This window comes from Artemia sp. Qi Xiang Cuo, chromosome 11 (genome assembly GCF_049724085.1).
Source record: "Artemia sp. Qi Xiang Cuo chromosome 11, ASM4972408v1, whole genome shotgun sequence".
NCBI classification, from domain to species: Eukaryota; Metazoa; Arthropoda; class Branchiopoda; order Anostraca; family Artemiidae; genus Artemia; species Artemia sp. Qi Xiang Cuo.
Window position 1 is genome coordinate 46,449,287 of NC_142804.1, and position 26,996 is coordinate 46,476,282.

Genomic DNA, 26,996 nt, shown 5'->3' on the forward strand with positions numbered 1-26,996 from the left:
TTTTAGTTTTAAAGCATAAAAAATTAGCAATCTAGAAATGTTCCTTATTTTGTTCTAACTTCTAGCATGTCTTTTTCAGAAGAGCCGCTATTCTGAGCCTTCACCAAGATAAAATAGAGTAGATTTCTAGTCCAGATTGAGTTTTGTAGGCTATATAGTCTACCGACTGGTCGATGGGCAGTGGGCAATTTAAGTGTATGTGTCTTACCTTTCTTTCCGTTGGAATGCACGGTCAATTTGATTTTTTTTGTTGCTGATGCGGCAAACGGGTTGCAAAAGATTTTCTCGGCAGTTAAACTCCATTTATGCTTGTTATTTTTGTGAAAAATCGCATTGTGGCGCTTTCGATAGTTTTAGTCGAATATTAGTTAAAAAAAGCTATCTGAAACAGAAGTTTTTCAAAGAAAAGTAAAGCCCATATTAAACTTAAGATCAGAAGAAATAAAAACCTACAATAACTCAAACTCAAAGCGGCTAGAAATTGCTATTAAAGAATAAATGAAACCCAAAACGAACTAAAATTAAATAAAAAATCGTAGCAAAAAACATACAACAGGTACTAATAAATGAAGCTTAAAACAAGTAAAACTTAGATTGAATATGCAAATCAAGCTTAAACTGAACAAAATCACTGCAAACAAGAGTTTGGGTACTGCCTCCTTCCCTAGCTGTAAAATTCTAAAGCCTACTGCGTCATTGGCGCTTTATTGAAAACTACATGTGTTATGAACAGTCTTGGAAGAAATATTCATTGTTGAAAGCTCATCTGATCAAGATTTTATTTCACTGTAATTTTTACTTTCATTTTCAATGCTGTAATAACTGAAAAAGAAAATATTTTTAGTTGTATGCTTATATATTTGAAATCAGTATAATAAGCCTATTCTTGATATATCTATTAGTATCAAAATTCGGTTTTATAGGGTTTCGGTTACTATTGAGCTGCGTCGCTCCTTACTTACAGTTCGTTACCACACACTGTTTGATTAGTAAACAAGATGGATCTAGTGAAAATGTGAGAGGTAGGATTTAGATAGGAAGACCAGAAGTAAATATCCGAAATATAGAACATAGATGTGAAGACGTGAAATGTGGGCGTAAAATTTAGAATAGCTATGGCATCGTTGTAAAAAAGAAAACAAAAACAGAAGAAAATATGAAAGCTTAGGACACTAGAGGCTAGGATATCGACAGTTGTCAGTACAACTTTAAAACAGGGTGTTTAGAAAATATCAGGAATAAATGTTATGTGTTAGGAGGAAATTACTTAGGATAGTTTCAGATTGTCGTTTCAGTGATTATATGCAAAAAAAGTGTTTGATCCTGCTGTTTAGGGTTATGCCGGAAGAAAGGTTAATATAATTGATTAACGTTCTACGGATGAAGGATGATTGGCTGTGAAAAGTTGTTCTGCTTGGCAATCCAGCTGGGGCTAAAATAGAATCGTCGTATGAGGTGGGAAGCGGTCATACGAAAAGACTTGAAGAGATTGGGGAACTTCATTTGGCAAATGGTAAAGAACTCTGAACAGAGTGGAGTGGAAGAAGACTGCGTAGTTCTACTGGTCCCAGGTGGCTTAATGCTACGATGAGGTTTTAGTAGCTGCAGTAGTAGTAGTAACAATCACAGTATAAGTATATACCAGTAGCGAAATATTTTTCCGAACATGACAGACATTTCATAGCGCGTAATTAGGCTCTGAGCATTTACGTCATAGCCATAGTTTCAGTTGCTTCTTGGCATTCAATCAGATCACAGGGTAATGAGATTTGGGAAATGATAAAAAAATAGGTTTCCCATAAGCTCGTCGTGATGCGCTAAACATTTGCCAGTAGAAGTATATACGTCAGAGCCATAGTTTCAGTTGCTATCTGGTTTTCCATCGGAAATATTTGTCATTGCGCGTGCGCCAAGGCGGGGTTATGAATCTTTTGTGGTTTTAGATCTGTGTAAGAAAATTTCAAAGGAGAGTATAGGACTTTTCGCTACTGTTTATTACCTTTACTATGAGTAATATGTTGATGTTAAAACAAATATCACACTGTATAGGAATTGTAAAGGGTTAAAAAGTGCATAAATTCAAATTGCAAAAAAGTAGTTACTTATGTTGTAATTAGAGACTTAATAAGAAGCACATTGCTTAGCATGATAGCACTTGTTAGCTTGGGGGATGCTGTAGATACAGTTTTAAGAGAAGAACAGTGTGTTTTTTGGAAAAGGAGACAATGCGTGAAGGGCATTTTTGTACTTTGACTAATAATTGACATGTGCCAGAATTACCAGACATATTTAGTCCCATGTTTTATTGATTGTGAACAAATTTTTAATACAGGTGACAGAAAAGCTTTAGTGGAGCCCTTTTTTGCATTGTGTACCAAATAATTAAATTAAAGTAAATTGAGGTACGCACAACAATAATAAGAGATTGCCGTGATCAAGGCAAGATGCAAACTCAGAAGTTGCCTCAGTGTTGAGTCAGAAGTTAAGCCAAGTTATGTCTTACCTGTTTAAATGAGTTATCTAGATGGACTTTGTGCTAAGGAATACAACAAAGGCTATGCAAGAAGATGGTATTGATGAGAAATTAAAATTGCTCTTGACTTATATTATGCAATTCGGCTGTACTAGTTAAAAAGTACTAGTGAAATGAACGGTCTTTGGACGTTTTGAAGGTTTCAGGGTGCGAGAATAGATTTGACAACTAATTTTAAGGAGACTAAGTTACTTAAATTAGGAATAAACAAGGATAAAAAGGTGATTTTAGGTAATAAAACTACCGATTGGAAATCTCTTATCTAGGTAGCATTATTAATAATTATTGTAAATAGAGTGAAGTGCAAAAAGTAGAATAGCCAAAATGTAAACTTTTTTTTAAAAACAGAAGGGTAAGACTTTGAAATAATATTAGGTTACCAGAAGCTACAGCAATGACAGTTGTCAAGTATTGCTCTGCAACCTAGACGCTTCCAGCAGATGAGGAAGATAGGCTTGGTATTTTTTTTAGAAAAATTGTTTAAAGACAGCCTTAAATAATCTTTTGAATGACCAAATATCAAGCAAACAGATGGACAAAGAATGTGATTCGATCCCACTTTTAGGGCTATGACAAAGGAAAGGTTAAGATTGTCAGGTCAGGTTTTATTGGTGAAGGAAAATAGGCTGCCGAAAATTAGGCTTTTTGGAATCAAGCAGAGGCCAAAGTGAAAGAGTGGACATTCCCGAATGGGGTTGAAAGAGTTTATAAGAAAAGATTTAAAGGAAGTAGGCTCTCATCATAGCAGGGTTGTGGAGGAGCGTCCGTAGCTCTGTTGGCCTCGGGTAGCTTGGTGGTGCAATGTGTTGTCGGTAGTTTTAGGAGGAGTAGTAAAAGTACAAATCAAGAATAGCAAAAAAAGTGGAAGAACACAGCAAAAACAACAGAAAGAAAAAACAACAGAAAGTAAATAAACCTTTTGGGAACAAATGATCAGGTTGGATTGATCAAACTGAAAAACCGAGGTAGGAATTTAATAGTTCTGTTTTATAAGTTGCGTTGAACAATGCAGAATAAATGGTTTAGCTGTGTACTCTTGTTTTAGTTGTTTTGTGCCCAATTTAATGTCTAGCCATCACATTGACCTTTTAAAAATGCTGTCAACTAGGAGCTAGTCGAATTTTTAGATTTTATTACTACGAATTTGCGATTATCATCACATTTTTTGTCCATCAGGGAGAGGGCAGTTAAAAGCAAAAATTTATATTATACAACTTGGATTTATTTTGCTTGTAGATCATGGAGATAAAGAAAATGAGCTAATTATTGCGAAATTGTACATAAAAAGTAGCTTCTTTAAAATTAATCATTTGAAGTATTTCAACTCTGGATCTTTCTTTTTCCTCCTTATATAGTTGGGATTCAGATTGCATTGCATTCTAGGTTTCGAGGCGTTTCTTGTCGTCACTTGTTGGTAATTAGATGATAGTTATACAAAGCTGTCAGTACTTTACTTGTCCTATACGAGTGTTGGAAATACGTTATAATTTTATAACCTATGAAAACTTATTAAAATAAATTTTCATAATTTTAACGTGTTTAAGTAGTAATAAACATTGTTGAACCTCAAATAAAGTTTGAGCAAATAAAAATGACTTTCGCTTGATGGTGACATGTTTCAGGTATTTTCAGTATTGGAAAGAGAAAATAACTGAAGAAACGATTCCTGAATATTGCTACGGCATTAAAGCCCTTGTGGGAACGGAAGTAGAATCTAAAACAGAAGAAAAACTATTTTATATGCTGTCAGATTCATTGCCAGAGGACAAAGATTTGCGAATAAGACTTCAAAAACAAGTACTGGTAAGTATCTCTAACTCTCTCTCTCTCTCTCTCTCTCTCTCTCTCTCTCTCTCTCTCTCTCTCTCTCTCTCTCTCCTCTCTCTCTCTCTCTCCCTTTTTCTCTCTCCCTTTTTCTCTCTCTCCCTCTTCCCTTACCCCTTAAAAATACTTATCGCCAATGCTTTAGTGTTGGTTGGGTTTACCTTTTTTTTGTTGAATAACCACTCATCTTCCAGGAAGATATTATTCGCCAAGTAGAGATTGAAAGAACAGACTCCGTTTTTACAAGACGATGTTTATTCTGCAATACAGTCTTCACTGGTAACCGAGCTATCCTATTCGAACACTTAAGGACGAAACATAATCTTTTTCTTGGAAATCCCGACAACATCGTATATTCCTATGATTTTTTGGATTTAATCGAAGAGAAACTTAAAAGGTGAGATATTTTGTAAGGATGTTTTATATTGATGACCAAGCGATAAAAAAAAAGGTAGGCTGAAACAGAGTTTGAGACGTTGTATCATTCGAGGGGGGGGGGGGTAGCAACTGAAGGGGGGAGGTTACAAAAAAAAGAAACGCATCAAAAATTTGTTTATATACAATTTTGTTACATTTTTACAAGTCGGACACAAATTTCAGGAGGGGGAGGGTTCACATAAAATTAACTGTTGAATTTGACTCTATTTCGGAGGCCAATATGAACCAACAGTGGAGAAGAATTATTGCTAGTTTTCATGCACTAAACGTTTTTACTCAGGATTACAACCTAAGCAAATATTTCGTATCATATAAAAAGACATAGTATTTGGACCTAAAAAGGTACCATTTACTGAAATAGTTAAATTTTCAATATCGTGCAAAATACTCGTTCAGCATCATAGAAAACTCTATTAGACAGATTAAAGAATAGACAAATTGTTGCCATACGGCTGAAAACTTTATGCTTTGGTAATGGAAACCAAAAGCCAAAAAATGACTAAGCATTTATTCAATACGTTGGCTTACTAGTCGGTAATACTCGGTATTACTGACTAGTCGGTAATTTTTGCTTGCTTCAATGATCACTTTTGTCTGTTTTTTGGTTTTTTGAACTGATTTTTTTGTATTTATTTATCTGCTTAACATCAATATAAAAAAAAGGTAGGGTATCGGAAAAAGGACGCAAAATAATTTCTAAAAATGCAGCAAAAAGGCATACTTAGAAGAAGACCCAATTAGTATTCACTCAAACCCCGAGGAGAAATATCAGTGACATGTCAAAAACTAGGAGTGCAATTAGTAAGAACAGGTGAGCCTAAGTATGACTGTTGAATTTGAGGGTTATCAAATTTGCGTAAATCAGGAAACACCTTCCCCAATCATGAGTAGCCTTTAGCCTCTTAATCCACCACCATATGTGATGCCAGGATACTTATTTAGATCCTTAGGAATTTAGATTCTAGATGATACTTATGATACTTATTTAGATCCTTAGGAATTTAGATTTAGATCCTTAGATTTAGATTCTAGATGATTACTTATGATACTTATTTAGATCCTTAGGAATTTAGATTTAGATCCTTAGGAATTTAGATTTAGATCCTTAGATTTAGATTCTAGATTATACTTATGATACTTATTTAGATCCTTAGGAATTTAGATTTAGATCCTTAGATTTAGATTCTAGATGATACTTATGATACTTATTTGAATCCTTAGGAATTTAGATTTAGATCCTTAGATTTAGATTCTAGATGATACTTATGATACTTATTTAGGTCCTTAGGAATTTAGATTTAGATTCTAGATGATATTTATGATACTTATTTAGATCCTTAGGAATTTAGATTTAGATTCTAGATTATACTTATGATACTTATTTAGATCCTTAGGAATTTAGATTTATGTCCTTGGATTTAAATTCTAGATGATACTTATGATACTTATTTAGATCCTTAGTAATTTAGATCCTTAGATTTAGATTCTAGATGATATTTATGATACTTATTTAGATCCTTAGGAATTTAGATTTAGATTCTAGATGATACTTATGATACTTATTTAGATCCTTAGGAATTTAGATCCTTAGATTTAGATTCTAGATGATATTTATGATACTTATTTAGATCCTTAGGAATTTAGATTTAGATTCTAGATGATACTTATGATACTTATTTAGATCCTTAGGAATTTAGATTTAGATCCTTAGGAATTTAGATTTAGATCCTTAGATTTAGATTCTAGATTATACTTATGATACTTATTTAGATCCTTAGGAATTTAGATTTAGATCCTTAGATTTAGATTCTAGATGATACTTATGATACTTATTTAAATCCTTAGGAATTTAGATTTAGATCCTTAGATTTAGATTCTAGATGATACTTATGATACTTATTTAGGTCCTTAGGAATTTAGATTTAGATTCTAGATGATATTTATGATACTTATTTAGATCCTTAGGAATTTAGATTTAGATCCTTAGATTTAGATTCTAGATTATACTTATGATACTTATTTAGATCCTTGGGAATTTAGATTTATGTCCTTGGATTTAAATTCTAGATGATACTTATGATACTTATTTAGATCCTTAGATTTAGATTCTAGATGATATTTATGATACTTATTTAGATCCTTAGGAATTTAGATTTAGATTCTAGATGATACTTATGATACTTATTTAGATCCTTAGGAATTTAGATTTAGATCCTTAGATTTAGATTCTGGATGATATTTATGATACTTATTTAGATCCTTAGGAATTTAGATTTAGATTCTAGATGATACTTATGATACTTATTTAGATCCTTAGGAATTTAGATTTAGATTCTATATGATACTTATGATACTTATTTAAATCCTTAGGAATTTAGATTTAGATCCTTAGATTTAGATCCTAGACCTGATTTAGATCCTTACGAATGAAGACTGTGGATAGGATGAAGTTTTAGTCGGTGTAGACGGTGCATAAAACCACAACTTGAATGGTGACTTAACTGAGTTGTTTCTCATTAATTTAATACGTCTCTGTCTACTCAGTTAGTAAAACTCTGAAACTTTACTGAGCAAGGTAGATACCGTGTTGAGTTCATGACTAGAACGGAGGCTACTATTATTCCCAGTTTTTTTCCTCTGAATATTCCAAATTCTACCTTGGCAAAACGATCTAGGATCTTGGTTGAAATTACGACACATCTGGAACTGCAAGATATGATGATCAGTTTTCATACCAGATCTATTCCCAAGATGTCTTGCCACAGTTCTGTCGAAATCGGTTGCTCTCCTGTTCCAAGCTGATAATATATCACTCTTCGAAGTTTCCAAATAGTTATCATATCTTTGTAGAACTTTTAAACGATTCAGACGCTCAATGGTAATTTTAGCCATGGGCCAAGAATGCTGAACTTTGAGTAGATCACTGTAATGCCTAAGTCATTGTTTTTCGGGTTTATTAACGGAAAAGTCCAGAGGTTAGATGCTGGATGCTGGAAGGGTTTAGGTGCTGGAATGATGCTGCAAGAAGTTAGATGCTGGAAGGATTCCCACAGTGATTTGGGGCTAGCTTGAGGTTCATCTGGCGCAAGATTAGATTCTTCAGCTTTAGTGGATTTAACTAAACTTGTTGCAGGCCCGTTTTTTACACTGGGCCTGCTGAAATATGATACCGTCTACAGTTATTCAACATCGTGTGATGCTGTGCGCTAGAATTTAGTCGGGGCTTTGGCCCCAAAACTTTCCGTTGAAATATATGGACCCCAGAAAAGAATAGCCAAAAACAGATGCAAATATGGTATTTATTTGTATGAGCTCTCATATACATTTAGAAACGGTCCATTTAAATATACCTCCATTATAACGGTTGTAAATCCCCAGGTTTTCTATTTTATGACCTAAAAATTTTTTAATCTAAAAATACGCAGGGATGGCCCTTACATTCGGTTTGCTTAGGACGGATTGACCCACCAAGGCCTATGCTTTGATTGGCAGGTATGATACCTCCAGCTAATGTAAGCGCCAATTTGATTTGGGATCGTCCTTTCTACGGCTAAAATCTCATTTGTTTCTGAGACAATTTAAAGTATCACGGGCAGAAAAAGTACCGTAGCTTGTTTAAAATGTACCAAGAAGTACCTTAAAAAAAGTATCACAGCACGGTAATAGTACATTAGTACGCCGGGGTGGTGAAGAAGATCTGTAAAGTGTGTTTTAGTGTTTTTTTTTGTGGGATTGAAGGTGGTGAATATCCTTCACACGTTTCCTAACATAATAGTTTTCAGCCAAATCGGTTTCTAAAAAAATTGTGTTGTCTTCTATAGCAGACTATCTTTTTTATTTGGTGCTAATCCTTTCTTCCGTGAAGTATTTCTAGTGAATGTGTATAGCTAAAAATCGATAAAAGACTTTGACGATGAGATCGTTTTTTTTTGTTTTTTTAAGTGGAATTTGTCAGGTTGACTCCTCAAACGCTCAGTTATAAGTTTTTGTCATCGCCATATTGTGTTTTTTTATGTTTTATTTGGATTTTTGTTAGTTTTATTACCTGACTTTAAATGTTTATTTTTTTTTTAACAAAATGAATCTTAATTAAAGACCAATATTCATAAACAATCATATCAAGAAGATCTGACACAGAAAAACCACGTTTATGCATATTTGTGGCAATTTCACTTCGTTTGAGTTTGACTCTAGAACAATAAGTTGCCTAAGCAAAGATGAGTAGGTTATGTTAAATAACGGGAAGATCAGCCGTGTGGGTAGTTTCACTTTTTTTGGTAGCATTATTAGTTATAATTGGGATGTATTGAAGATGCAAGAAGTAGTATAATAAAAGTGCTGCTTGTTTTGACACTGTTGAGAAGCAAATGGAAGAACAAGAAGATATGTCTTCGAATTAAAATTAGGATAATAGAAATACGGCGATGAGAGTCTTCAAGCATGACTTCGAAACGCGAGTGCTTGAAAGTTTGAGAAAGATATACTTCATGTTTTTCAGAAAAATTATATGAGATGCTAGTTTGAATTACTGTGCATCCAACAATAATCTGTACAAAACCTTGTTTTGATATCACTTTCTAGGGCTGCAACGAGTTTTAGATAATAAGGTCAGGTTTGTTGGATGATAGGTTAGTTGGGCTTTTAGTGGTCCATCTGGAACTGAATGAAAATGAAGGTGTCTTCGAATGGAATGAGGACAGGTCGTAAGAGAGGATGTAAAAGTATTTAGGATCTTCATAGGAGGAAGTAAAGGGTGAAGTTCTGAACACATTGGGTTGAAAGAGGAGTGTGCGCAGCTGTATTGGCCTTAAGTGGAATGGTGCTGTGATGAGCTTTCAGCTGTACTATTATTACTGTTTATCAATGAAAGTAGGCCCACAATTATAATTTATACATTGAAAATCATTGGTGCACACGTGGCCGACCCTTAGAGGGGGAGTACATAGTTATTTTGCCAATATTAAAAAAACAAAATGACAGTATTTTACGGGTGTTGTGTGATGTTATGTTATAATGCGTGACATATTGTATTTACGTCCTACTTTTTCACAACTTTTTAGGATTACCTTGTGTTTCATGCATGCTCCTTGTTTTAGCAGTTTAATTGTTTATTGTTAAGGATCCTTAACTTGAACTCTCGGCATATACACATGGAGTAGAAGACCTATGAGTCTCCCGCCTCCAGAAAATCTTAATCATGTGATTCTCCCTTATTTATATATATCCGGCCTGTTTTGTTGATTTTAGTATTTCAAAGTATTTGCCCGGAAAGTGCTGGTTCAATTTAGGTTCCAATTTAAATCGATGAATTTCCGTAAATTAGATAGCAAATACGATCTCAGTTGTCTAGACTGAGCCCAATTTAGAATTCAAATGTTTTAGAGTGAAATAAATAACTTTTGCGTATTACTAGTAGCAAGTACAACATTTCACCCTTAGATCGGTGAAGTTCCATACATCCTATAGCAAATAAGATCTCAGTTGTCCAGACTGAACCTATTTCTGAGCACATCAATCCATATGTTTTTAAGAGTGAAATAAATAACGTTTGCATATTATTAGTAACAATACAAAATGTCCACTATTTGAAGTATTGAAGGCGATATTTTCATTAAGCAAAAAGGAAGAAAGAAAATCTATACTTTTAGCGGCCTATGTCATAATGTCCATGCTTGCCAAACTCAAACAAAATGTGAGCCTACATGTAACTTATAGGTTAGTCTATTGGCAAATACTCATGCGTTAAATCCTTATGCAGTTTTTGGTTGCAGATATTTTGTTATCTAATAGTTTTTGACATGTTTGTCTAGTGTTTTTTGTACAATGTTTACATTATGCATCCCTCGTTCAATGATAATTAAAATCAATGAAGTATCTTATTAAGTCTTAAATTCAATGGACTCGTAAAAAAAACTGAAATACACATGTTGGAATTTTAGAGTAATTTAACTAGTGTAATACTTTCCTTGTCCCTTCACAAATACCCACGTTCACTTTTGAATTTTTATCTACACTTCATTTGTCTTTCCTTTTCAGTAAATCAGCTAACGAATGGAAATTTGGCTGTTTCAATTGTAAAATTTGCTCTTTTTCTTACAGGCTTTTATGTTTATATTGTGAAAATGTCTTTAAAAGTCGCGAAGTTCTTTTAGAGCATATGAGAAAAAAGGGCCATAAGCATCTCAACCCTGATAATCATGAATACGATCAATTCTATGTCATTAACTATGCAGAGTTAGGAAAAACATGGCATGATTTTAAGGTGAGTGATTTAGAGCCGTCTAACAGGCAGGCTGTGTATATCGTCAGTTGGGTATCAAAAGGACTTGTCAAAAGGACTCATAATTGTAAATTTTCAGAAGAGCAAAAAAACCTCACAACTTTTTATTTCCCCTCCGATAATCATAAAACGAAAATAGATTGATATGTATTGATTTACATATCGATCTATTTTTGTTTCATGGTTATCGGACAGAAAATAAAAAGTTGAGGCTTTTTTTTGCTCTTCTGAAAATTTACAATTATGGAGATACGTCCTTTTGATACCCACCTTACGATATAATATGAGTGCTTGAGGACCATAAACACAGCTCCGAAGACTATAGAAAGTTGTTTCGATCTGAAAATCTTTTCAGTCTCCGACGCAAAACAATTAACCTTATCTAATGTTTCTATTCTATCTATTGTTTTTCTAATAATTTGTGCTGCTATCAGGATGTCGTAAGGAAACAATTTAGGGAAATAGAAGCTTCTTGGGAGGGTATAAAGAGGGAGGCTTTGAATAGATTGGAATAGAGGACGAGTGTGCATTGCTGTGTGGGCCTTAGGCGGCTTGGTGCTGCAGTAAGTTGTAAGTAGTTAGTTAGTATCTTGCATCTGGTGGTAGTGTAAAAGGTATAAATTTTTTTTTTATTCAACTGAGATTTTCCTTAATTCTGTAGGAGCAATATTAAAGTGCTTAATACGAGTGCTCGTATTATATTCTGTCCATCTCCCTAACTTCCTCTGCCTATTTTTTTAGTGCTCAGTCATCCTTTCTAATGTCTCATTGCAGCTGGTAGCTTCCTGGTGCTGGTACATCTGCGTACAAGTCTTTGTAACTCGATTCTATTCAGTGTATATTCCTTTGCTACCTCCCACGAAAGCTATCAACTTACAAAGCTCCTGCATATTAATCCTTCTGAGTTTGTGTTTGAGAACCCAGTCTTTTTTTCCATATTTGAGTCTTCCAAAAGCCATGCTGACCAAACCCTCTTTTGAACTTGTTACAGGTTCTTGAAAAAAGAAAATAACCAAAACTCTTGTATGACATAGCAAATACCCTGTTTGATATCTAGCGTAAAAATAGCCATAGGGTCATGGGCAGCAAAATAATAACAGCTATTCACAAACAAATGAACAAATAAATAGCCTGTAATAGCCTACGATTTTCTGTGGGATTCATACTGAGGAACCTTCCCAACCTCCTAATAATATCCTAATATTCGCTCCTAATCGTACTTAACTGCTAATCTTCACAATATTTTACGACACATCCGAAGACATTTACTATTGAATATATATTCGCACATCAGGTAGAACACACCTTAATTTATTGATCCACACTTTGGGGATGAATCTGGATCCTCATTTTATTTCTAATTTTATCAATACACCTTCCTCTTTCACTAGTTAAGCGAACAACCAGCCCAAGTTCAATAACCTACATTGAAACTCCCCATTTTAAAACAAAGATTCTCCCAAAGTCTCCTTGACCCGATAATAATTTTTGAAGAATCTGCTACATCTTTATTTGTTTGTCAGTCCGGAATTTCTTTTATCTTAATACTACGAATTTTTTAAATGTGAGCAGTTTCCATATTAAGCTTTTACTCTCATTCCAAACTTTCCCGTCCCTACTTACTTAAAATCTTCATATTTTCGATATGCTTGACGACATAGGCGAACACTAATAATTTCAGGACATTTTCTGCGGTGGATCATTGGTCCCCTAAATTGCAAAACAGAAGTCAATTCCCTTTTTGAATTTCCGGTTATATTTCTTCCTCTTTTTTTTGTTATTGATGAAGTGAAATTTAATGCTGTGAAACCAAGTGGTCAAATCTTCGTTAAGCTGTATCTTCTGTTTCAATTATTTTTAATGAAAATATCCGGAAAGGGCGAACTATCAAATTTTTTTTGCCTGATAATTCAAGCCTTTTTTATGCTTCTGTCTCAATATATCTTCAATCTAGATACTGCATTGTGTTGGTGAGCACCACTATTGCTTTTGTAGACTCGTTTTCTTTTCTAGTGGCCAGCAATATGTAGCTTGGAAACTGTAATAGATAAAAATTCGAAGCCCTTTTTTGGATGTGCGGATCGTGAAACAGAGAAGAGAAGTTCCTCTCAAATTTGCATACATTTTAGTGATTTCCCAGGGAAAAAAATCGTTTTTGCTAGCCTGCTAAATAGTATTAAAGAGAAACAAGGCGGAAAAGAATTGACAGAAATTAAAAGCTAGTATCCTAGTTATGCCCTTTGAGTGTTCGGACACAATCTGACCTATATAGGGTAGATGATTCCTAAATTCTTTTCACCAGGAGGTTCTGTTGGGTCTTGACAAAACTTGGTGGGAAGTAACTTCTGGTGTCCTACATGTGTCAATTTGGGCCTTGGCTCAATCTTGTCTCCTTGAGGATAAGAGAGGGGCTAAGTTTGCAAGAAGTAACAGTTATTTTCTTAGGTATAATCCTTGGGTTCAAGGACCAGTTCAAGGAGTGACGTACATTTTCGGGGAGAAAGGATTAGCTTCACAACTAATGCCTTACTCGGGTCTGCACCATGGGGCGATTGGATGGGCATAGGGTTTTCAAATGTTTTGCCATCAGCATAATGAGAAAGTGGACTGGCAAAATTCAACCAAAGATAGCCAAGAGCTACAATTATGGTTTTGGATTCTGGGTTTGATCTGACCTTTTTGAAGTGCTACGTTCTCTTTATCCTTGCCCATCAAAAGGGCTTATTGGATTTCAATTGAATTTTTAATTTTTAACGAGAGTGGAGTAGATTTTGTCCAGTAGCATATCGAGCCTCTTCTGCTAGAGTCAAAGTGTCCCATGATCTTTTCGGTCCACTTTTTTGGTTAAGTTGGATTTTTCTTTTTGTAAATAAACTGTTTGATGAAAGGCATTCATCCTCAGGAAATCAACCAGGACTTTCCCATAGACATTTAATACAGATACTTTTTTGGATACAGAGATTTGCAAAGTCACCTTTTATCTCTGCTTCGTGCATATGAATCTATTTCTGGAGTTGTTTAAATCCAAATCAAACAGCATCTAGAAACAAAATGTACTAGTTTTTCCCCGTGAGGCATAGTCACATGTCCTGATCGACAATTCTGGCCTATTGGACACAGGTGCTGCAACACTTTAAGGAGTCTCAGCACTGGAGTTTTAGGTTTCGTTTGTTATAGCTGGTTCCGCGTCTTCCTTTCAGAATTAGAACTAAGACAGCTTGAAATACATTTAATTTAATATTTTCACTTTGAAACAACTGCAGAAGAGAAATAAAAGAGAATAGTAAAAACTCAACACTTAACGCTCCGCAACACTGCTTGTTTTTTCTCTCGCTAAATTATTCCAATTATTAGGTGTTTTTCGTCATTCCATAATCGGCATATTTTCCTAGAGATTTAACCCTTTCATAATAGGGATTTAGATTGGGTTTATAACTCAATAGAGTCAAAACTGAAGTTCAAGCGATTTGGACTTAGCTAAGGCCGAGGCAATTAGTTTTTCTGGTTGGTAGTACGTGACCCGGAGTTCGAACTCAACTGCAGAAACCCAATGTAAGGCTCATCATGGGCGTAGGGAAGGGGGGCCAGGGGAGGGCAGCTGCCCCCCTAGAACTTCAAATTTACGATAGATATTAGCGAGAACTTATCGTATGTTGGAATTTTTTGTTGGATGTTACCTGGTAGATGGTTAAAAAAGCTGTAAATAAACAGAAATTTCCAAATATCGTTTGCGATATCAACATTTACGTTTCGATCTTCAATATTGATTTTCTGTCCGATATATAGATAGCACAGTTTATATAATTAGGGCCCACAAAATTCCCATGAGTTGCAAACCTTCTCCCAGTAATCGGTTAAATTGCATGGTGATGCAGAACGCTATCGCGGGAGGATCCTCTATAGGAGGACAACTGTGGCAGGGCATAAGATCCAGATCTATGGACAACAGCCTCTGCAAAGGGCTGCTTTAATCTTTTCGGGGTACCTACAAGACTGGAAACATTGGGGTCGATACTATACTTACATGAGGAGTGGCGCCCCTTCAGGGAACTATAGCCTAGTTAACAACACAGCGTTTGTAATGGATTCTGATCAATGGACAATTTTTCCGGTATTGGTATATTTTGACGGACGTTTTCGGGATGAAAAACCTCTTCCTAGCTAATTTATCTATTATGGGTTGCCTCCCCGTAGTAGCATAATATTTGTAGGCATGAATATATAATGAGTCGGAGGTAATAGGCTTGAGACTGTCTGTGCAGGATTTCGACTCTTGTTGATAGAAGAGCATCGCCAAGTGCTGAAAACCATGTTGTGACCAAGATGGGCCCAGAATTGCACAAAGCCTCCTTTCATGGAGTTCCCAGTTACTTCTTGCTGTCCATATCTAACCCGGCTTAAGGGCTTTGGTGTAGATTTCAGAAGATATGTGATCCCCGTCCTGCACTGGTATCCGGGATCATTGCTTTTCCTGAGCTTGCTTATGCCAGAGCTTGCTTATGCCAGAGCTGAGCTTGCTTCATTGCTTATGCCAGAGTGGCTAGGAATGTACTGAAAATAAATTTTTATGCCACTTGAAGCAAGATTATCAATAATACTGAGACAATGATAAGTGTCAATGTCCAACGTATATTGAGGAGCTGAGGCCAGAAACTCAAGGCTTGATAGAGAGTCGGAATAGATGATAATATTATTCAAATTTGCAATCAAAGGTTGGTTTTGCTTAAGGTGTTCTAATGGCATGATTATGGCATTTAACTCAGCAGACATTATAGATAAATTATTAAATAATCTCTCGCCCATTGCAATTTTCAGGTGAGGAAGGAAAACACCACTTGCAACCATCTCATTTATTTTTGACCCGTTAACAAATATTTGGAAGTGATTTTTATTATTAATTTGTTGTTCTGCAAATTCTTTCGGGAGAAAAGCAGTGGGGGTTAATTCTTTATTCCGATTTGAAAATTCAGTATTTATTATGGTAAATGACGAACTCCATGGAGGGGATTGAGAGAAAGTAAATGCAATAGACTTTGCTGGTACAGGGAACTTCTTTTGAAAGTAAGGAGCAACATTAAAACGAACGGAAAGTATTGCATATATGAGGAGGTTTGCTCCTCCACAACACCTCGGTCTTTAGGGCTAAAGTTTGAATTCTGTCCCAATTCTTTAAGAATGACTCCTGAAACGCTGTGTTCTTTTAAATAGAAAAATAAGAAGCTTTTTTAATAGTACTAAAAAATTTCAGCCTAAAGAGCGAGGGGTTGAGGAGGGGGCAACTCCCTTCATATAAATAATAATTTCTGTTCGTTTTAAATTTTAATGTTGCTCCTTTCTTTCAGTTTAAAAAGTATTTTTTTATTATTTAATACATTTAAAGGTCAAACACTTCGGTAGATATATTGCTTAAAGACTAGAAATTGATTTTTTTTTTTCTAAATATAATCTTTCCAGGGAGTTTGAGGGGTTCAAGAGCTATTTTATTTGCAGTAGCGGAAATGACATTCTACTCCGTAGGATATTAGAGGGGCGGTAACCCCACACTGGATGCTTTTTCAAGCTGTCATGCTGAAAAACTAAAATATTGTATTGAAATGTTATGTTGTAATGTTAGACAGAATTTGAATATACAGTTGACATGTTTGACTTTGATAGGATGTTGTGAAGTTTTGTTAGCGTGTAAAGCTAAATATAAAAATAACAATCTACATGTCATAATTAAGTTTTGAATTCCAGGAGGAAGCATCAATTAGAGGCAATTATACATGTCATGAAACTGCTGGCGAGATTCGAATTGTGCGGGAGATGGATTCAGAATGTGAAGACTGGTCTGATTGGGAGGAGGCTGAGCAAGAGATTGGTGCAGTTTGCTTCTTTTGCACTTCCAAATTCACAGACAGTAATAATTTTGAGAGTCATTTGAAAGTTGATCATAGTTTTGATTTTCATGCTGACAAGAAACATTTGAATTTGGATTTTTACCAACAGGTTTGTTTTTTTTTTCTTCTCCTCTTCGAAACGAACTTATCTTTATTTATAACAGTTATGAAAGAAAAGGAAGGTAACCGTGTAACTCTGCCCCAACCAACTGGATTTTAATTCAATTCGACCCCATGGAGCTCAATATTATGCGTCTTAACTCTGTTGAACTCGTCCTTATTTATGTCAAACGTTTTCGATTCATATGGTATTTAATTAAATTTAATACTTAAAACTCGGCTAATATTTGATGAGCAAAATTTCCGCATGAAACTGAATTTTCAACCGGCACTGATTTTGCCAGGGGCCCAAAAAGAGGCCAAAAACTTTGCTATCTCCTGTTGGCTTGAAGCTCTAGTCCGTAAGTCCCTGGAGTAAGGGAAACCCAATGCACAAAGCAAACTGAAAAAAAACTTGAAAATTGTTGGGGAGAAAACTTTGATATGGTTCACCCTAAGATTGGTTGGAAATAGCCAAAAATTGATTTCTTTCTGGTCATCTTTTGACTTTTATCCACAAATCCCTAGGTCTCTCACAAAAAAAATGAAAATAAATTTGATTTTTGGGTGGAAGTGCAATATATATATATATATATATATATATATATATATATACTGTGTAATCCGAATATCCCCGAAAAAGAGCAATGACTACGTATGTAGAAATGCCTGCGTATTTTTTATTCGAAGAGGGAAATGAGATAAAGAGTGAGATGCAGAAAAAAACAATTTGCACCAGTATGAGGGCAGTATTCCCACAGCCTTGCTGCTATTTCATCACTTCAACCGATTCTCCAAAAGAAAAGATCGTCTTCTTAAGACGATTGATGCCTCCCCCCTCCCATTTCCAACGGAAAGTTTAACCCAACAAAAGATCAAAGAACATGGAATTTAATGCTTATACCTCACTCATGGAGAAGAACCTTTAAGCCTCGAACATCCCCAAAAGATTATTGCTTGTAATTTCCCAATTTACATCTAGAGATTCCTAATATTTCCCCGTAATTCTACATAGCTTTCCGATTTTTTGGATTGACTCCTCTTCTGAATATAGTCAAAATTCAGCTCATCAAAACTGAACGTATGGAAAATTTAACCTAGGCAACTACTCATTTCGTAAAACTCAACCCTCAGCTCTTCATCTCCACAAGACCTGTCGCCTTTCTTTATACTGGCATTATTTTAAAATAAGGAAATGATTAGGGGCCCCTGATAAGTTTTTTCATAAAACTGAGAGCCTTATCAGACAAATTAAGCGTTGAGGATTAAAGAGGTTTGTATAATGAGAATTAAAGAAAAAAGTTTGCAATCGTGTTTTAGAATAACTTTTCCTTTATGTCTTTAGTGCTATCACTTCAACCCAAGCCGTAGGAGGAACAAAAGTACAATAACTTGACGACATTTCAGGGAGTACAAGACATACGTGTGTTATATCGTCCTCTATTGGGCTGTTTTCGCCAGATCCCTGGAAACGCTTTCCTGCTCACTCGTACCTCTCGAAAACACTTAGAAAGCGAAAATGGAAAAGTAGAAAGCAAAGATGACGCTCGGAGCCCGAAAATTAGTGGAATACATCTCAGGACAACTATCTAGCTTACCTGCACTTTGGAGCAGCAACTGGCCCTCTTCATTTGTGGAACATAAATGTTCTTTTACAAATGTAGCCATGTTCTTTCATTTTTTGGGCCTGGTTGAGATTTACACCAAAAATTTGGTTTTCCAAGCTCCACTTTCCACGATCTGTCTAGATTTACTTCCCGAAAAAGCAGAAAGCGTTTCCAAGTCGCGAAAACCTGAACGGAAAATTATTCCTGTCCGTCTTCACCCACAGAAGCACATGGAAAGTTATTTCGGTACTGCTTTCAAAACGCGAAAACCGTCCTTACATGAAGATGCAGTTTTTAACAAAAATTGAATTTCATTTTAATATTATCCTTTTGCTCCAAAGACACTAGATATGACAATTAGCTTTTTAAAAAATCTCTTACACATCCCTACATAATATTCCAGTACCCCACAAGCGGCGATGAAAAAATGGAGAAAAAAGGAGGCACATTACTGCTTCCCATACGAAAAAGTAATTTTCCTTGTGGCTCAAGATAGGAGACTGCAATTCTTCTATTTGGGGGTTTTGGCTATGGTGATTTCAAATTTACAGTTTCCATTTCAGCCTCACACCAATTTTGTGTGGTTTCAGGCTACCTTTCGAAATTCCCATAAATTTCTTTTCTCATTCAACTGTTACCTTTAAAATTAATCATAATAATTATTTACTATGCTTAGATCAGTTTCAAATTGCGGTTCTTCATCACTTGACAGTTTTTTTTTTTTTTTTTTTTTTTTTTTTTTTTCTTCAGAAGGTGCTCTTAGATTTTTGGTATTATGGGTTGGACTTTGTTATTGATGCAACAGATTCTGCAACCATGGTAATCTAGATCTACCTTCTAATCAAGAAATAGGAGACTAAATTATTTTAAATGAAAAAAGAGAATAAGTTTTCTATAAATGAATTGTTTATGGTGCGATCGGCACGGCTGAACTCTTTTGGAATTAACCAAGGTAGGGCATCAATTAACCAAAGTATGTTCAAATCTGATTTCTAGGACTATACTGAGAGAAAGGTTGAGATGTCTAGGACACGTTCTGTGAGTGAAGGATGACAAATTTCCCAAGATCATCCTTGTCAGCCAACCATCTAAGGCCGAGCGAAAATCAGGTCTTCCCCGAATGGGGTGGGATGGGTGTCGGAAGAAAATGTTTAAGGGAAATAGGAACTTCTTGGAAGGGTGTAAAGAGGGAGGCTTTGATTGATTGGGATGGAGAAGGACCGTGCGTACCTGTGTTGGCCTCAGGTGGCTTGGTGTTGCAGTGAGCTGTTATTAGTGATAGTAAGGCAGGGTAAATTGTGTCCTACTTAGATGTTGATTTCTAGTGTTTTTAAAAAAAATTGGACCTGGAGGATTTTTTACTTCATAGGTTTACTGCACAACTTTTTTCGGTATATATTGAAGATCACAGAGCAATAATTAGTTTGAAAAGTAATTTGGAATTTATGGGTTCTTTCGAAATATTTCCAGTATTTCGGACAGAACTGAATGAGCCTTGTTGCGTTACTGAATAGATGAAGTAAAGCATTCTGAATATTTTCATTTTGAAGTATCTTCTTGCTTAATAAAATGGAATTGAGAAATAAAATGGTAGTTGGGCTTTATTAATAATTTTTATAATTTGAGGGCATTGTAAAAAAAGAAAAGAAAAAACTGACAATGAAATCCTTGGGAACCTTTAGAAAATTCACATTTCAGTGGATGAGTATGATTTTGAGTGTAAATAAAGATAGTTTTACTTAAAGTCTACTAAAATTCGAAACGTATGCACGGTTTTAGAGTACAAAATAAATTTGTTGAACTTCTAGAAACAATTTCGCCATCTAATTTTTAATTGTTTCAAAATAAATATTGCCAGTGAGCCATCTACGAGCACTTTCAAAATACTGCAAAAACTTCAGCATTACGCTAATGTTTAGTTCAAACACATAGGAATTGGCGGGAATATAAGGCGAAAGTACATTTCTTCTTTTTTCAATATATTGTGTATGATTTTTAAAAAAAAATTAATTTATTTCAACAAAATACTTTTAAAATGTTTTTAATCGAAAATTCTTTCGCTCTTCAACAGAAACCTTATCGGAATTCTATCCATCCGAACATACCTTAAGAAAAACTTTGTCTTTCGGTTTTAAGTAGCTTCTTGATGTTGATAGCAGGTGCATCAATGTTTTTATCCTCTGTGAAAATTTTGGTATGATGTTTTTCTGCTCTCCTTGGACTTTAATGCACAAACAAAATAAGGAAATCTTATTACCATTCCATAGCCGAGATTCATTTCTATCCATCTACGGGATTATATTTTTGAAATTCGAAAAACAATTTGATAATTGGTTTAAAATCGTTAAAAAAGGACAATTTTTCTATTTTATAGGCAAGTTTAGATCCCTCTCTAATAAAAAGTCTTAGTAATATGATAATTTTGGTTTGGCGAATGGATAGACCTGAGACCCGTTATAGCAATAATATAAGTACCATGTCCTTTTAGAACAAGTTACAGTTGAATGCTTGTCACAAAATTGCTTGTATTAGAGGGAACATCTGAATTTGGGAGGGATTGAAAGTTTATTGTTTACTCTCACTCTCTATTTTTTTTAGTATTGTTTTAATTCATACCTCAGTATTTCAATACTCAATACAATTATTGGGTAAACTCAAACTCATAGTATTGGGTAATACAATACTATACGATGCTCGATAGTACTGAGTAATACAATACAATACCCAATACCATTTGTATGTAGGTTAAACTAGTCAACTACATTAGAAGACAAATGCATCAGAGAAGATGTATCTATTGCAGTAAAGAGTTTAAAACAAAGTTGCAAGTTGACATGCACATGGACTCAGAGAATCATAGGAGGATTCCAGATGGGTCCATATGGGATCAAACCGAGTAAGTTCGTATTTTTTTTGTATCGTCTTTTCTTCTTTCGTTTTCACCAAATATATATTAATCACATCTGTGTTTGAATATCAAAATATCCCCTAATAAACATAATATTGATCCATGTTTCCAATCAGTGAGACCAATAGGTAGTTTCCTTAATTCCTGGAAGGATTTAATCGGGGGAAATTTAGTTAGTGGAGTATATAAAATCCCTTTTTCTTGTGGGAAGTTTTATATTGGTAGAACTCACCAACAATTTCTTGAAAGATTTATTGAGCATCGCAGCTCAATAGAAAAAACCCTATCATTAAACATGCCTCCTGAAACTTTGAAACTTTTGTTTCGGCTCTGGCTAAACATATTTTCTTTTAACCTGATCATTTTGTACAATTTGAGGAGGCCACGGCTATTTCTAATGGTTTTTTCTAAAGGTTTTTCTCAGTGGGCGAGGAAGGCTGTAGAAATTAAAAAACATGTTTGCTAATTTTTCAATAAAATGGGGCACGGGAAATTTAAATATTAACTCAATTTATGATAGTCTTTTGAAAAATGAACCAATAGTCAACAAGGGAATTAAGATTACCTACTAGACCAAATAGAATTGCTTCAATAATAGCTAACTAGAGGATTATTTCGCAACAGAATAATTAACTTAATTTAAATTTTTATAGTTTTTCCTCAGTTGCTTTGGTGTTACTCATCGACGTAACTGTATAGCTTCTTTTTCCTACGTGGATCAGTTGCGACAATTGTATTTTATTTTGTTTGTCTTTAGATTAGTTTAGTTTGTTATTTTATATTTGTTTCTATTTTGCTGAGGACGCCAAGTTTTCATAAATGCGAAATATCCGTTTTGTTTTAGTCTTTAATATTTTTTCTCTAATGGCCTCAGTCTCGTTTATTGTCTTTTCATTGAGTTTTACCTCTCTATGTTGTTTTTTGTCAAGGCTGGCCAGTTCGGCTTAAGAACTTTCTCTCAGTTTCCTCAACGATCAGTTTCCATCTGGAATAGTCTCCCCTCACGACTAGTCCCGCGTATGATTTCAAATAGAATTATAAACACAAGCGAATGTTGAACTGATCAATCGAAACTATGTAACTGAAATTTTACCCTTAAAACTCAAGTCTATTTGAAAAGTCATTTTGCTATATTTTAGTGTCTCCAACATTTGCCTGTAACTTCTAACATTGAATTTATTCAGTCAATAGATTTACTCCTTGAAAATGACAATCTTCGTTCGAATCCATAAGCATTATCATACCATAAGTATTTTTCGCCGTCAAAAAACTATTGAGCATAGAACGTGGTGAGTGCCACTTGGATTAACTTTGATGAGTCCCAGTTTTTCCATGAGTTTTACTCCTATCTAAATTTTAAAATGGGGATTGTTTGTTTGGAGCATATTATCCAATTCATTAGTGAATATATTATCATGATCTACATACTACTCCGTACTCTTTTGCTATTCTTTATGTAAGGGCAGTCTTTTTCTTTCCGGATAATTTAAAAAAAAATTATGAAATTGATGGGATGTTTGTCTCATGGAAAAGAACAAGCCAGCGCCATCTAGCATTACCTATTAAAATCCTAAAGTTGATTGTAACAGAAAATTAAACTATTAACTGTTTTATATCTATTTTTTTTATATTCTGCTTTGTACTGGGTTAAAGATAAGAGAACTATATATGCCAAAATGGAATAAAAGGTATATTATGTTTTGCCCTCTTTACTAGCCTTTGTGATGACTCATGTACACTAACCTACCGCTAATTATTTATAATCAATAAACCAGTTCAAGAAGAAAAGAACCTGACAATTTTCAATAAATTTCAGGTTCGGTCCAAATAAATCTTTAAATGGAATCCAAACTTTAATAAATTGAATTTAAGCTTGCTTAGAATTTTTCTTATTCTGCTAGATAACGCTGCATTGTCAGTTGCTATTAGTTTTTACTTCCTATTAAGACTGTTGAATCATATAAAAGATCTCTTACCGTTTTCCAACACTTTACAGTTAAGTCTTAGCTCCTAAACTTCAAAGAATGTATTTCTTTACAGGAAAATAAGATTAAATAAAACACTTTTTAAGCTAGCTATTAAAACAACATATACCTTTAAATTTTTTTCACTTGCCATAAAATCTGTAATGAATTAATATCCACCTTAGCATTTAATAGCCCTTTAAATAGCAGTTTTTCTGTGAAATGCTTAGAGAATGATCTCTTGACAGCAAAGATGCCTTTAATATCTAAAAAAAAATAGATTCTATCTGATGATACAGGCAAACATTGATACGCTAACTAATTTTTATGTATATCGATAAAAAATATGAATTTTGATGGTCTAAATAATCTCTAGGCTGCTCCTTAGAGCCCAAATCAACTGTTTTTTATTATTATTTTGTGTTTTCTGGTGAAGAAGGCCAAATGGAAGGATATATGACCAAATAGTAAAGTTTTCATCTATTCGGTCTTTTTCGTTATTTTCGTCGGATGAGTTTTCCCAAACAAATCTTGGAAAAATTCCTCCCCTGCCCCCTGTGTTAAGGTTTCTTTGGCGTGTTTGGAATCTCCGTGAAATTTAGATTGAAATAAGATACTTAAATTGAAAAAAAATGGCATAAGATTACAAAAAGAAAAAAAAATCCTGTTGATATTTAAATTCGTACAACTTGCGAGAAATGAAAATAAAATCCTACTTCCAATAAATTCTTTGATCGAATCGGGTTTCCTTCTTTTTTTCCCTTCAAAATACTAGAATAATTATATTTCAACGGCGATAAAAAAAAAATGTTGTTGTCCTGTACTTTTTAATGTATGGCCTTCTTTTTTTATCTGGATGGCTGACATTCCTGTTAGGCACTTGAAATATTAAGTGTAGTACTTGAAAGTATGAAAAAATTTAGACAAAAGAGTTCATTTGGTCTATCTTCGTGCATTTGTTAAACTGACCTGTTTTTCTACATTCTAGCCAAGCCCTAATTATTGTGTAACCAATAAAAATTCTTCTTAAAAAAATACTTTCAGAAAATTTAAAGACAAACTCCCTGAAAATTTCGTTGCATCTAAAGGATATTAGACCTTTAATGCAAACTCAAATCAACAAAAATAAAGGTTCTCTTATATTTTTTTTTAAATCTTCTGGGTAACGCCGCACTGCCAGCGGCACTAATAGTTACAATTCTCAAACCCTTATTAGAGCAAAAAATTTAAACTTCTTTTGTTGCTATCGTGATGTTTGGCTGTCTTTGCTCCTCTGTCTCTCAATCTCTTGGAGTTGTTGCTTTTAGTCTTCCGAGATGACTTTCTTTTGCGTCTTTCGATTCTTCTGGCCAGATATTTGTTTATTCAAATACTGTCTTCTTTTTTTCTCTCCTAAATATGCCAATAATTTGATTTCGACGACAAGCAAAAATATCTGTCATTCTGTACCTTTTTATGTATGCCCTTCCTTTTTTATCATCTAGATGCCTATCATACTATTGCTAGGCACTTAAAATATGAAGTGCTTTATATCAAGAACACAGAGGCGGTTTTAGGAGGGACACAGAGGGGGCACTTGCCCCGGGCGTATAAATGTTAGGGGATGCAAAATTTCAAATAAATAATGTTACGGTTATAGTCATTTTGTAATATTTGAAATTTACTTTTACTAAAATGAAGTAGAGGACGCATATCGCAAAATTTTGTCAAAATTATACCTGGAAATTATTGGGAGACGGGGAGTCTAATCAAGGGGGCTAATCAAAATTTTGCCCAAGGCGCAAGGGAGGCCAGAACCGCCTATGCAAGAACAGTGCTGAAAAATATGGAAAACGCAATTGTAATGAAGTATAACTTCTTTTGCTACAATTGTGTCTGGTTGTCTTTAATCCTCTCTCCCAATCTCTTGGAATTGAAGCTTTCAGTCTTCCGAGATGACTTTTCTCTGCCTATTGTAATTCTTCTTGTCTATTTATTCAATTTTATTATCCTTTGTTCAGGTACTTCTTTCCTACATACGAAGATGATTTTCTTCTTCAGCTTCTTGAAGATAATGACATAAAGACAAGTGATAAAAGTCCAAGATTTGGGGTCATACCAGAAGACGTGATTGTTCCTACATCATCAATACTTTTAGACGAAAGTTTCCGGAGGGAGTTAGAAATGTCCGGAACTTGATCACAAGGATAAAAATTATGCGTCGACGCTTATTTTGAAGAAATTGTTAATGAAAAAGATGTAAATAAATGTGCATTGCTTTTATTTGTCGTATGGAAATATTCAAAGACCAGTGTGAGAGATAAGTTCATGCTACATCTTAAGCTGGAAGAAAAATATACATTTTGATAAGGATCTGCTTCTAAAGAAACAATGAAGGTATTGACAATTTATGAGCTAATTGCGCTAAGAGAGAACAGGATTTAGTCATGCAAATTTACGCATAGAATAATGGAATTATACATGATCTCACACGAAAGTATCTCGCGTTTTCGTAATTGTACAGGGAGTGACATTGAAGATTTTTTTTTTTTTTAGATCTTTCGTTTCAGCAGAACAATGAAACACAGAGAGACAAAAATGAGATTATAGCTGAATAATGTAGCTTTATTTTGGTTCACATGACGACTATAATTTCTTTCTTTTGGGACTGAACTTTTGGGGTTCTTTCTTCATTGGGGATCAGAACTTGGGGGAATAGATTGTATTTTTGCATCCTAAATATGTTTAAATGAGCCGATGATATTTTCACCCCTTTTTGGGGAGGAAGGCGTCTTAGATTTCCCAACCAATTACTAGCAGGAAGAAATCACATAATGTTATACAAGGGTACCAGAAGCCTAGCTAGTATTCCTTATTATTCAATCAGTAGTTTCCCATCCTCACAAGAGAGTAAACACTATGTTTTTCTTTTCCTATTATGTCTGTCGCATAGCGGAAAAACAGGTGACCTAGACGAAATTCGGAGAAAAGCAGATGACCTTTACGAAAATATAAAAATTGGGAAATTATAAAGCTTATATTTGTTGGCGGGAGAGGGGCATGGGTAAGTATAGAGACGCTCTCCTCGGCCAATCAGAAGTCCATATACTCAGTCTACACTGAAACCTCTACTCCTATAAAATATTACTTGGTTCCTACTTAATGTGACTTCTACCATTTAAAGGAGACAGTTGTAGTTCAAGTTTCTATTTTTTTTTTCCATATCGTAGTCAGGGATGATATGAACTAGCGAAGGAGCCAGTCAGATAACTTGCATTAAAAAACGTAGCATCTACTCTTTTTTTAGAATCACAAACCACGTGACTGATTGGAGAAACAATCACATCTGGTATGGTACCCGTTGCATGTCATATGATTATTCTCCGATTATTGATTGGCGGGGGATTACGTACACTGGTTAATTATATATATAGTAAAATACTGTTGCTGTTTGTTCGAGCCATATTTAACGTAAAAAGAACAAA

General features: G+C 34.6%; 1 protein-coding gene across 2 annotated transcripts in view; it reads left to right on the forward strand.

Moving 5' to 3' along the window:
* The window catches only part of LOC148947041 (zinc finger protein 277), a 43,684-nt gene extending 17,848 nt beyond the window's left edge, over positions 1 to 25,836 (forward strand). The window contains exons 3-8 of one of the 2 annotated variants that reach the window (XM_089096828.1): positions 4,156 to 4,336; positions 4,552 to 4,754; positions 10,895 to 11,057; positions 16,812 to 17,063; positions 21,405 to 21,556; positions 25,533 to 25,836. In XM_089096828.1, the coding sequence (XP_088952954.1) occupies positions 4,156 to 4,336; positions 4,552 to 4,754; positions 10,895 to 11,057; positions 16,812 to 17,063; positions 21,405 to 21,556; positions 25,533 to 25,710 (1,129 nt within the window). In that variant the 3' untranslated portion in view covers positions 25,711 to 25,836. The remainder of the gene's footprint in view (positions 1 to 4,155; positions 4,337 to 4,551; positions 4,755 to 10,894; positions 11,058 to 16,811; positions 17,064 to 21,404; positions 21,557 to 25,532) is intronic. The other variant, XM_089096827.1, reaches the window with a different exon arrangement.
* Positions 25,837 to 26,996: the final 1,160 nt, after the last annotated feature.